General features: G+C 33.7%; 1 protein-coding gene across 1 annotated transcript in view; it reads right to left on the bottom strand.

Moving 5' to 3' along the window:
- Window positions 1-13,783, bottom strand: part of LOC107449667 (uncharacterized) — a 95,620-nt gene that overhangs the window by 17,631 nt on the left and 64,206 nt on the right. Inside the window, exons 7-10 of the mRNA XM_087150015.1 lie at window positions 10,358-11,446; window positions 4,409-10,189; window positions 3,155-3,304; window positions 397-617 (exon numbers count right to left, since the gene is read on the bottom strand). Of these exons, the coding sequence (XP_087006141.1) occupies window positions 397-617; window positions 3,155-3,304; window positions 4,409-10,189; window positions 10,358-11,446 (7,241 nt within the window). The remainder of the gene's footprint in view (window positions 1-396; window positions 618-3,154; window positions 3,305-4,408; window positions 10,190-10,357; window positions 11,447-13,783) is intronic.

Below are 13,783 nucleotides of genomic sequence, written 5' to 3'. Positions count from 1 at the left end.
AAAAAAAATAAATATATTTGTTTAACACTTTTTTTTATAATTGAAATATAGTAAAGTGGCTCAGAAATATAATCTTGCCGTTTTTAATCAACTTTAATAATTCTTCAATCTGTTCATTTAATTGGAACTTTTCCTTTTCTACTAGAGTCACAATCAACAAATCACAAATTATATCCAAGAAATGTTATACTTTGATGCAAACATTTAATTATTTGTAATTTTTTTAATTTTATAATAAATATTCAATTTCGATTAAATTGCATACTCAGCAAAACAATTTTGTATAATATTTTTGAGCGCAAAAAAAAAAAAAAGATTTTTGTTTAACACTTTTTTATAATTCAAATATAGCACAGTAACTTAGAAATACAATCTTGCCTCTTTTAATCAACTTACTCTTGTAATTCCTTAATCTGTTCATTTAATTGGAACTTTTCCTTTTCTACTACAGTCATAACATCAAGTAATCGATCTAACTCTGCTTGTAGCCTCTTAGCATCTTCTTTGGATTTTATTGATTCTTTTTCTAGTTTGTCTTTTTCCTTGGATAATTCTTCACAAAGTTTTTCTAATGCTCCCAATCGTTTCTGATCTTCAGCACTAGGTCCACCAGGTCCCTAAAAAAAAATTTTTTTTATCTTATTTTGAAACATTATTCTAAAAAATAGGTAGATAAAAAAATTAAGCTAAAAAATAGAATTAATCCACGTCTCCTCAACATTTTTGGCACAACAGTGCAGTGACGACCAATCCTTTTGCTGCAGATCCACACGGACAACCTATTTTTTCTATCTAGTTCAAGGAAAAATGCTGACTAAATAAAATTCAGTTTCTCCAACTACTAGTTCAGTGTTATAAAAAAAATACTTTTTATTTTGGAAGTACTTTAACTCTACTATTAATTTTTGAGGAGAGAAATTTAAATTCGAGAAGTGAACTTCAAAACAGACATTAAATTTGTAAATTATTGCCATTTCATTTCACAGATTTTTTATAACTGACAAATTATTTATCTAAAATAAGCCCTCTAGAATTATTCCTTAAATTTTAAATCCAAAACATTATTCCACATTGTTTTTTAAATTATTTACACTACATACTGGTTAATTAGACTAAGGTTCCTAAAGAAATAAACAAAAGGCTAATAAAATATATTGCATTCAATTTCTATGCACTTTTTTTGTTTTCACCAATATGTCCAAAATTAACACATTTATTGTTTGCATGAAAAAGCAGGGTCCTTCCTATGACAATCTAGATTGGTCATCCCAATGTTAATTCTCCAGAAAAGCTTATTTTTTAAATTTTATTTATTTTGGGTTCAAAATCCTCTTTCCCAAGCAGTTGCAGTTATTGGCAGCATTGAGCAATAACAATCAATTTCCTAAATTCAAGTTTTGTAAAAGACTTGGCATGTTACCTTCTCTACATTTATCACTATATTTACAGAAATATAGCATCTTCATGAATTTAAGATGAATAATTTAATCTGCTGAGTTTTGAAGATTGATTCTTTAATTATATTGATTTGGTGAATAGCATGGAAAAAAAAATTAATAGTTATTACAAAAAAATTGACAAGGAGTATTTTTCTCCAGAAAAATTTTTAAGAAGTGAAACTCAAACCCAATGTGTGAAATACGCATCCAGATGCATATTAGTGAATTCTGCCCTAATTATACACACTCCTTCTGAATTGCAACTAAACATGTTTGTAGAACCTGTTTGCGACTGAACCCATAACCTTTTTCATGATTCCTCAATACTAATCTATCATTTGTAAATCATGACAAGCTATTTTTAAACTGTGTGAATACAAATTGTGATATATAATATCAATTGCAATACATAATTCATAGCATTAAATCGTGCAATTGATAAAGAACCACTTTGCGATGTAGTGTTAGGCAAGCATTGGAAATACTTTACCTTGCTATGATATAAAATATTATTTGTAATGTGTAATTCATAGCATTAAAGCACACAATTAATATATAATATAACATCAGAGAGACAAGCATTTTAAAGACATTTACTTTGATTATTTCATGGTATTGTAGATCAATCATAATCATTTCCCACAGTAAAAGTGAAAAGAAAAATACTTAAGCTCAGCTAAAAAAAATAGCAAGTCAGCCCTTAAAATAAATAAATTTATTAAACTAAAATAGTTTTAATTCACAATAATAGAAATAAATTTATTATAAAGCTTCCTATCGCTCAATTTGGTGACTTTTAAAATAAAATTTTAAAAATTCTGCGTCTAAAAGCTGCTTAAAAAGGAAAAAATTATGATCTCTTTATTATGATCATTGGTTATCCATTGGTCAAATGCTTTTTTTTCTTTTCTGGATTGACTCCGATAAACGCCACAACATTTCATGTCATGGGTTGCAAAAACTATTTCAATTGATGTTTGTCCTCTTGTTGTCGGACTGGTTTTCAAATCATGCCTATATACGTGTTTCAAGACTTCACAAAATACTTTTTCTTCGTCAGTATTTATATTTATATTAAAATCACCGTCACAACAGTAATTATAAGATAATAATAAAAAGAATATAAAAATACTTTAAATTATCATTATGTAAATACATTAAAAATGCTTGCAATGGAAATAAAAAGAAGAAAAAAAATTATCAAGCAACAGCGGTCACCATAACAACGCATGCAATTACGACACATACGCACTGTTTACTATTACTCTTGAACACAGTTGAAAAGTGTGATGTCCAAATAAAGTGTGCATGCCATCAAACCCAAAACAACACCCATTTTGCCAATGGGTAATAAATCAAATGTTTTGGAAAACAGAGTTTCCCTACGATTACCACTCCACTTGTGCCATTAAGAAAAAGATATTGATAAAATATACTTTTTTCATTTTACTATATATCTATTACTACTTTGATTCCTAACTAATTCCTGAACCAGGAATTCAAATAAACGAAATTTCCTATCACAGGAAATAAATCTGCAAACAACCATTTACTACTATTGTCATAACCCACACAGGGCAAAAAGTACCATTTAAGTATTAAGCAACTAGGTTTTGGCAGACCCTTGGTCTTTAATATAGGTATCTAAAAAATTATCAATCATAGTTAGAACTCAAAAAAAGAAATGAAACCTATCCTCCTTGTATCAGTCATACCTTTTGTGCTTGCGTTTCTGCTTGTTTGATTTTTTCTTTACATTTTTTCAACATATTCTCTAGATCTTCTATCCTCTTCTGCTTCTCTTCCCCTTGCTTTTTCAGAGTTGCTAATTCAGCTTGCTGTGGACCACCAGGACCTCCTTGCATCTAATATAATACAAAATAGTACATTGTAATATGAATATTTTTTTTAAATCTCTTATAATGAATATTCTGCAATCACTCAAAATTCTCAAAAATCAATTAAAAAAGGTATTAATGACGACAATTAATTTAAGAGAAACAGAAAACAGGAGTATTGCCAAAGGCTGAAGAATCATCATCGATGCAAATCACAATCAAATTGGGATTAAAAATATCAAATTTAATTTTATTCTTAGTTAAATTGAAAGAACACAAAAAGGAAATATTTGAAACCCTTCCCTTATACCTTGAATTAGAAACTATGTAATATTAAACCCACAATTAGAAACTATTCCTATTTCAGCAAACAATAAAACTAAAACTAGTTTCGATACTTGTAACTTGACGATGATTCTTTTCGATAATAATTTATCCAATTTTGATAAAGTTTTTTTTCTCACTTTACACCATAGTTTTGAGAAGCATAGTGATTACATAGCAAAATATATATATTAAAGCAACATGAAATATAAATATTAATACAATTGAAGAATTTAGTAAAAAAGACATGTTAAATGATATTTTAATGAATTTGAGGGAGAAAAAAAAACTTAAAATGCACAGAAACACCAAGAAGTTGATTATAGATTCCCTTGAAAATCACACTATTTTAAAACTTTTCTGAAAAAATTAATGGTCTATTATTGTGCTGGGTCATAATAAATTTGAAAACAAAACCAAGCAACTTTCACACTTGCAAAATATCACTTAACATCTCTTTCACTAAGCTTTTCAATTTTATACACTCTAATAAAATGTACAGCAGCAAATAAATAGAAATGAATAATAAAAATAAAAAAAGTCATAATTCGCAAAATATAAAGAAAATAACTTAAAATATGCATAGGGTAAACTTAAAATATTTATGTAAAATCCTAAAATAGCCATGCTTACTAAACAACCAAGTATAATCTATAATATTGAACGAAAATATAGTGCAGTTCTACAGAGTTGAAACAAAGAAAAAGGCAATGCAGCTCTACTACGTTGAACCAAAAAAATAATGCAGCTCTATGATGTTGAACCAAAACTATAATGCCCTATGAAATATACTAGACAGACACTGACCTGGCTTCTTTCAATCTCTTGTACGAGCATTTCTAATTGAGATTGGAATCTTTCTCTTTCCACACCAAAAGATTTTACTTCATTTTGGGATTTTTCTAAATCTGCTTTTAGCTTTTCAACTTCTTGAGCATTCTTTTGAGCCTCCGCTTTTTGCTTTTCAATTAATTTTTGTAATCTGACATTTTCTTTTTCTAACTTTTCAGTAGCCGCAGGTTTAACCACATTCTTTTGTACCTTCTGCAATTCAGCTTTCATCTGCTGATTAAGTTCCTTGCTCTTCTGCAATTCAACCTGACAAGCTTCCAGCTCTTTTTGGAATGTTGCAATAGTGTCTCCAGATTTTGCCAGCTCTGCGCGAAGTTCTTGCTTCTCAGTATCACCTCCTTGCAATCTTTTTTCAATTTTATTAAATTCTGCTTCCATGCTCTTTTTCACCGTTGTCAAATCAGCATTTAGTTTATCTCTTTCAGCCCTCAACTTTTCGATTTCTTTTCTGTCTTCAGCCATCTGTTTGTTTAAAGTGCCTAAAGTTTCAGCATACTGATTAACTTCAGTGCTTAACTTTTCGTTCTCAACTAACAAGCTTTCAATTTTTTCAACAAGTTTCTGAGTTTCAGTTTCAATACTCTTTTGGCTCTTGGACTGCTCGGATTTCAATTTCTTGTTACTTTCCTTCAACTTCCTGCATTCATTTTGTGAATCACTAAGTTCTTTCTGCAGATTTGCTATTGCTTCATGGGATTTCTTCACCTCCGTCCGTAAATCTTTCAATTCCGATTCTGTATTAACTAGTTGTTCTTCAACCTTTTGGAATTCGCATTCAACAGTTTTTTGGGAAACTAAACGTTCACTTCTAAGTTTTCTATTGTCCTCCCTCAATTTTTTAAGCTCAGATAAATATTTCTCCACCTCTTCTTGAAGATTCGAAACTGCTTCATAAGATTTTGCTAACTCATTTTTAATTTCTGCATTTTCGGAACTTTTATTTTCTAAATTGTCTTTTAAAGTCTTAATTTCATTTTCCATATTCCGTTGAGCAGAGTGGTGAGCTTGTTTCAAGTTTCTATTTTCTTCTTTGGTAAAATCAAGCTCTACAGCAGTATTTTCAATCTTCTTTTGCAAGGTTGATAATTTTTCGTGATACTCACTCAGTTCGGATTTCAATTTCTGATTCTCAGATTTCTCAGTTTGGAGATCAGATTCTAATCGCTGGACATCACTTTCTAACGTTTTCTTAGATTTTGAATCAGATTTCAGTTTTTTGTTTATTTCTTTAAGTTTCTGAAAATCTGCTTGATATGTTTCAATTTGCTTTTTCAAATCAGAAATATCATCATAAGACTTTTTAAGCTCCATTTGTAGTTCTTTATTTTCCATCATGGAGTTTTGTAAATCTTCTTCTAACCGTTGAAATTCTGAAGAAATACTTTTCTGAGTAGCATTCTGTTGTTCCTCTAATATTTTATTTCGTTCTTGGAATTTCTGCAGCTCAGTTTGAGTATCCTGTAGCTTCTTTTCTTTCTCTATTAACTTTTCTTTGACCTCACTCAGCTCTTTTTGGGCATCTCTATACATCTTACCCGTCTCAGAAACTGTCTTTTTAGAATTCTCAAGTTCTTTTTGAACATCGGTATGCTGTTTTTGTGTTTTATTTAAAGTTCCTTGAGCTTCGTCTAGTTGTCTTTGGGTGTCTATATATAACTTCTGAGTCTGTTCAACCACTTGCTTATATTCATCAATTTGACTATGGAACTCCTTATTTTCCCTATTAAGTTTCTCAAATTTTTGTTGCAATTCCTTTAATTCCTTATCAATATTTTTAGATTTTTCAATTTCAAGCTTCAACTTGTTTTCGCAATCCTTTAATCTTTTATTTTCAGCTGACATTTCATTTATTTTATGTTGAATATCAGATATCGTTTCCTGACAAGTGGTAAGCTCAGTTCTTAATGTTTTGTTTTCCTCATTGATATCATAAAGAGATTCAGTTTTCTGAAGCTCACTTTTTAACCGATTTTCAGCTTTTTCTAATTCAAATTTAATTTTCTGATTAAATTCCTGTGCTTTAGTTAATTCATATGATTCATCACTCAGCTGCTTCTCTAGGGACTTAACTTTATCATTCATCGCTTTGACCTTATCTTCCAGAAGTTCTTTTTCAGACGATATTTCTTTAAGTTTTTTATTAAGGGCACTTGTATCATTTGCATAATCTTCTTTGGTATTTTCCACACTGGCATGCAGTTTTCTTATTTCATCATCTTTTCTTCCTATTTGTGAGCTTATATTTTTTATTTCACTTTGGAGATTAGATATCATTTCATATTGTTTAGACAACTCTTTTTTAGTTTCATTAAGTTCGCTCTGAGAGTTTATAAGCTCATCTTTGTATTTTCCTTTCTCCACGTCGACTTTAACATATTTTTCTAAGTCACTCTTTAATTCTCTTATTAAATTATCTGCATCATTTTTCTTGTCTAAAAGTTCTTCATACCTTTTCTGTGAGTTGGCAATATTATCATATGATTTTGATAGCTCAGCCTTTAAAGACTGATTATCCTGATTCATTCTTTTCAGCTCAATTTCAACTTTGCTATAGTCACTTGCTTTTTTCTCAGATTGCATTAGATCTAATCGGTATTTCTCAATTTTATCTTCCAATTTCTTAACTTCCTTGTTTAAATCATCTCGTTGCTTCTGAGTAGTGGATATTGACTCGTATGCTTTAACCAGTTCCAAACGTAGCTCTTTATTTTCAGAAGCAGAATTTTGTAGTTGGTCTGAAAATTTATTGACTTCGTCATCCATTTTTTCCTTCAGAACTTCAATGTCGGTTCTGAGTTTCCTGTTACGCTCCTCGTGAGTCATGCAGTTATTTTGAGAATCTTCTAATTTCATCTTTATGTTTGATACCTTTTCTTGGAGAGTTGATAACTCTTGTTTTAGATCTTTATTTTCAGTACTTAATGTTTGGAGTTGATCTTCCATCTTTTTACACTCTTTGTCTTTGTCTTGAGATTTTTCAAGCCTAATTCTTAAGAGACGATTGCTTTCTTCAGCTTTTTTAAGTTCCGAATTTGCGTCATCCAGTAACTTTTGAATGTTAGAAACCTTCTCATACAACTTCTTTGTTTCTGCTCTAATTTCAGAGTTCTCAGAATTAGCTTGATATAACTTTTCCTCTAATTTATTGTAACGGGACTGAGAGAGCTGACTTTTGTCTAATTCTTTTTTTAATTTACTGATATCATCTTCTGCTTTTGAAAGTTCTATCTGGTATTTATCAAGTTGTTTTTGATGGCTTGAAATTGTTTCATAAGACTTAGCAAGCTCCATTCGAAGTTCTTTCTTTTCAGAATGAGCATTTAATAATTCTTCTTCTACCTTTATAAGTTCACTCTCAACAGTTCTTTGAGATTTAGCCTGTTCAGCTCTGAGCTTGATGTTTTGGTCCTCTACAGTTTTTAATTCTCTTTCTAAGTCATCCAGTCTTCTTTGCAAGTTAGATACAGTTTCATAAGTTTCTGCAAGCTCCATTCTTAGCTCTCTGTTTTCTGCATTAGCGCCAAACAGTTGTTCTTCAATTTTTTCCAATTCATTTTCAGCCTTTTGAGATTTTATTTGCTCATTCCTTAATACTTTATTTTCTTCCACTAGTAACTTCACGTCCTTTTGCACTTCCTCTAATTGTTTTTGAAGACTAGATGCATCCTCATATGATTTGGCTAACTCAACCCTTAAGTCCCTTATTTCAGCATTTGCACTCATAAGTTCTTCTTCAGTCTTAAGAAGTTCTGATTCAAACGTTCTTTGAGAATTGGCTTCTGATTTTAGTTTCCTGTTGTGTTCTTCTGCCCTCTTCAGATCAACTTGTGAATCTTCTAACTGCCTCTGGATGTTGCTGATCGTTTCGAGAGATTTAGATAACTCTCTTCTTAATTCTTTGTTTTCATTCATAGTTTCTTCCAGTTGCTGTTCAAGCCTCTGCAACTCCCTCTTATGCCGCTGCAATTCCATATGAGAATAATCCAACTCAACTCTTGATTTTTGCTGATATTCTTCAGTTTTACCTCTTACTGATCGATGGTGATCCAGTTCTCCCAATACTTCTTGTAATTTTGCCTCTAATCTGTCTTTATCATCTGCAGAACGACGAGCATCTGTTAGAGTTCTGTCTAGTTTGTCTTTCAATCTATCTATTTCCCTTTGTAGTTTCTCAACTTCTCCTTTTCCAGAAGACTGATCTTTGAGGTGTCTGGCCAAAGATTGTTCAGCTTCTTCAAGTTCTTCCTTTAGTTTAGTTATTTCTATTTGAAGTCTACTGTTTTCAGCAATAGTTTTGTGCAGCTCTGCTTCAGATTTGTGGTGAAGAGCTCTAATGCGTTCTGTTTCAGCTTTAGCCCTTTGAAGATCTGTATCTGAAGCATGGTGAGTAGTCTGTAAACTATCCAACTGAGATTGTAACTGACTTAGTTGAGATTGATGGGCTTTACACTCACCCTCCAGATTGTCTCTCTCTACATGTACTTTTTTCAAATCAGCCAGTGTCCTTTCATGTCTATCAGTTACTTTTTCCAATTCAAATTTAACTTTTTCAACCTCCTGTTTTTGTCGATCCTCTGAGGTGGCATGCCTTTCAGCTTTCAACTCAGCTACTTCAAGATCATGCTTCATTCGCTCAATTTCCATATTATGCTGATGTTTTAATTCTTGATATTTTTTCACTTCATCTTTTGAAAGTTCCAATTTGTTTTTCAATTTATCCACTTCAATATGCAGCTTGGAAATTTCTTCAACGTGGTGATCTTTCTCTATTTCTACCAGACGTTTCTCATTTGATATCTTATCCACTTCTGCTTTAACTTTGTTACACTCGTTTAGAGTTTTCTCTTTATCTCTTGAGCATTTTTCCAACTCCATTTCAGTCTTATCATGTTTAAGTTTTAACTTTTCCAATTCATCTTTCAATGTTTCAATTTCAAACATAGCTTTTTCTTGATTGGTATGATGTTTAAGCATTTGGCTTTGATATCGTTCAACGTCTGATTTTAAGTTGGCACTTTCTATTTGCAATCTATCCTTTTCTGCATGCGTTCTATTCAATTCTGCCTGTAATCGTTCGACTTTTTCTTTCAATATTTCAATTTCTTTTTGAGATCTTGATAAGTCTTCTTGTGACTTCTCATGGCTAGACTGGGTTTTTCCAATTTGAGTAGTCACTCTATTCAATTCATTCTTTAGACCATCAATTTCAGATTGCAGTTTCTCTAATTGCGTTTGAGCTTTTCTTAATGAATCCTGAGACTTGTCATATTGCTCTCGCATGACATTTAGTTCCATCTGACAACGGTCCAATTCCAAGCGAAGTTTTTCTTCAGATTCCTTGGAAATAGTCAGTTGCGCAGCAGTTCTGGAATGCATTTCTCTAAACTTTTCCAATTCATCCACAGCACCTTTATAGTCTTCTTTAGTTTTATTTGAAGAAAGATTAGATTTTTCTAACTCCAAACTTAATTTTTCCATATCAGTATGCATTTGATCTAACTTTGCTTGTAATTTATAAATATCTGAATGCGATTTTTCCGATTTTTCTGTCAGTTTGTCATATTCTCTTCTTGCATTGTCTCGTTCCTCTTGCGATTTTTGCAACTGAGCTTGTAACTTTTCAACGTTTTCTCGATAAGATTTAGCTTCTTTTTGGGAAGAATCGTAATCATTATAATATTTTTCCAGTTGATTTTGAGTCTTTTCAAGGCGATCTTTAATGATGTCATATTCAGCCTGAGTATTTTCCTTTTCTTTTAAAGCTTTTGTGAGTTGCGCATGTAAAGAATCCGATTTTTCTTGAAGTTTTTCTAAATCTAAGTTAGTGATATCTTTTTCCTTTTGTAGTCGTTGCAGTGCCGCAAGAGTTTTTTCATACTTCTCTTGAGATTTTTCTGCTTCCACTTCTATCATTTCTTTTTCTTTCTGGAATTTTAATGAATTCATCTGAGCTTGGCTCAGTTGGGACTGTAGATTGTCTAATTCAGATTGAGCCCTCTCTCTTTCTACCTGCATACGTCGCAATTCTGCATTCGCCTTATCCAACTTCTCTTGAATACGATCCGAATCCATTTGTGCCTTGTCTAATGAAGACTGTGTTTTTTCATTTTGAGACTGACTCTTATTCAGTAGTGTTTGAATTCGATCCAGTTCAGTGCGGAGCTTTTCTGCTTCTGCCAGTGCGGCATCTCGCTCACTCTGTGAGCGCGCAACTGTTGACTGTACTCGATCATACTCCTCTTGAATGCTTTCTTTGTCAGCTTGGGCATTCTCTAGTTTAGCTTTCAGACGATATATTTCACCTTGAGAGCGCTCTATTCTTTCTTGAAGTTGCTCGACTTCCCCTCTCGAACGATCTTGCTCAGCCTGGTGCATGCGATATTCCGCTTGAACTCTGCGTAGTTCAGTCTGTGCCTTTTCTAAACGATCTTGAATACGTTCATATTCATCAGATTGGTACATTTGGGACATGCCATATGTAGTCTGAGTTCTATCAAAATCGGATTTCAAACGCCCAGACTGCTCTCGCATTCTCTCATTCTCCAGGGCAAGCCTAGCAAACTCAGTGCGACTGCGGTCAGACTCATTCTGAAGCTTCATCATCTCTGACTGCATTTTATCCAACTCTGCTCTGGCCTGACCTAATTCAGATTGAGAATTTTCAAGCTTAACCTCTATTCTATCTTTTTCTGTGGCCGCTTTCTCCAATCTCACCTGTAACTTTTCCATGTCGCTCTCCAGTGCATGCATTTTCATCTTATACTCAGCTATATCCCTCTCGTGAAGCTCGCGTTCTTCGTTCTTCTCCTGCTCTGCGCGGTCTCGTTGCTCTCGGAGTTGTGTGATCTGCTTGTCCTTGTCCCCTATCGCTTCTTCTAAACTTGAAAGTGCACCTTCAGAAGAGGAGTGATGGGCCTGCATTGCTGTCAGTCGGGCACGTGCCATGTCCACTTGGTTGTCTTTCTCTTTCAGAAGGTCTTCTAAATTTTCAATCTAGAAAAAAATGAGTACAAGATGAGAAGAATTAAGAAACAAGCAGCATAACTAGCACCAATTAACTGATTTGTTTCAGTACTATACATAAGTACCTTTGTTAATACAGAAGCAACAGATGAATATCACCTTCTGTTGCCTTGACACTGAGGAGGGTACTTTCGCACAGTACTAAAATAATTGTCTGGTTAATCTGTTTATTTGTACTTATTATGTTGTTTTACTACTTGCAAAGAGCTAACCTAACAAATTTTGATATTTAAGATATGTCCTAATGAGACATATCATGATTTTCTGTGATTGCATTTAGAGTTTTCTGAAATAAGTGTAACACATGCATCAAGGAATATAATATGCATTATAGTCTGTTGTGTAAATCATGTAATACACTGGTGTGCAAAACTTAAGCAACAAGTGCGTTTTTTTGTCATAACTCTACAAGAAATCATCCGATTGACATGAAATTTGAATATGATGTACATTATTTTGTACTTAAACGATGGTAAAAGTATAATGGCGCAGAAATGAATATAAAGCTTAAAAAAGAGTATGGAACAAAAAAAGGCTTTATTTGACATATAGTGGCGTTACACATGATTGCCTGAAGAAGCCTAAGTACAACTGGCAGATGTTCCCTAGTATGGGATATGCCCTCCCCTTACTGTAATAGTTGCTTGGCATCGTCTCTCCAGGCTAAGCACCAGATTATCCCGGAGTTCTTGGGGTAAACGTCTCCATTCCTCCTTTAACGCATCTTTCAGCTGATGGGTGTTACCAGGAGGATACTGTCGTGTCGCAAGACGTCTCCCTAATGCATCCCACACATGCTCTATGGGATTTAGATCTGGAGAGTAAGCTGGCCAATCCATTCGTGTGATATCTTCACTTTCCAGTAGCTCTTGAACATAAGAAGTACAGTGTGGCCGGGCATTGTCATCCATAAAAATGAAATCTGGTCCAATGGCCCCTCGGAACAGACGCACATGGGGCAGGATTACTTCATTGCAGTAGCGGTCTCCAGTTACAGAACCTCGGTCGAAGATCTGAAGCTCAGTCCGCCCGTTCAACATAATGCCACCCCAGACGAGAACTCCAGGACCACCGTAACGATCTCTTTCCGCTATGTTATTGGGATGAAATCGAGCTCCAACCTCTCTCCAGATCAACTGACGTTGAGAATCGCTTGTAGCACTAAAACGACTCTCATCTGTGAAGAGGACGCGACTCCATTGATGAGGTGTCCAGGTTTCGTGTTCTCTGCACCACTCTAAACGGTGCCGCCGATGGCTAACTTTTAAAGGTATGCAGCGTTCAGGACGTCTAGCAAATAAGCCACCTTTGTGGAGGCGTCTGGCCACTGTAAATCTTGATACTTGTCGTCCTGTGGCTGCGCACAGTTGCTGAGATATGGCGCTTGCTGACTGAAAACGGTTTCTTTTCGCCTGGAGGACAATGTAACGGCCATCTCTTGGTGTTGTTTTCCTTGGACGGCCACCACCAACCTTCCGAACAGCTGTACCAGTAGTTTTAAAGGCATTCCAAGCACGAGAATCAACACTTTTGTTGATCCCGAACTCTTCAGCGACACTGGTCACACTACGCCCCTCCTCAGCTTCACAATCATTCTTCCTCGAGTAAAGTCATCTAAATGATTTCTTAAAGACATGTTTCACAAAACAAATCACTTGCACTTGCAGCGAATGTCTTTAACTACGGTGCTCTTCATCCTTTTATCACAGCTTTGACCTGTGCGCGCCGACCCACAAGGTTTATGTACACTTACATCACCTACGACGTTTTAGTTCTAAAATTTGCATACAAATAATCTCTCTACTGAATTACGTGCACATTATACTGCAATTTCATGGCTATCTTATACTTTGTTGGGGAGCTGTGGCTGAAAAACCACTTGTTGCTTAAGTTTTACACACCAGTGTAGTTGCACAAGTCAGAAAGTGAGTAAGACACATATTCAAGAAAAAGGCCTTCATTCATATTTGCTCTTAAATTTATGAATGAAACAATACTGTAAATTTGGTGAAAATATATAGAAAGAAAGCAGCTATAATCCTAAACACTTATGATATTTAAGAAAATGCTCATTTTTAAAGAATTATAAATGAATCTTAGTAATCATAAACTGAAAACCCATTTAAATATTCGTTGAAAGTAACAATCATCAATGGAGATAAATGTCATCATTAGTAACTATCGTATCCCTTAAATGGGGTGACTAGCAGGGGATGAGGAGCAAAGTTTAAAGTCATAAATTAGATTTCACAAAATGTCAAAGACTACTATTTTTAAATTTTTGATCTGAGATTTTTGGAGATACCT

This window comes from Parasteatoda tepidariorum, chromosome 8 (assembly GCF_982258835.1).
Source record: "Parasteatoda tepidariorum strain Cologne lab strain chromosome 8, Ptep-v5.0, whole genome shotgun sequence".
NCBI classification, from domain to species: Eukaryota; Metazoa; Arthropoda; class Arachnida; order Araneae; family Theridiidae; genus Parasteatoda; species Parasteatoda tepidariorum.
The sequence above is the reverse complement of the archived record's forward strand: the minus strand, read 5'-3'. Positions and strand labels throughout refer to the sequence as shown.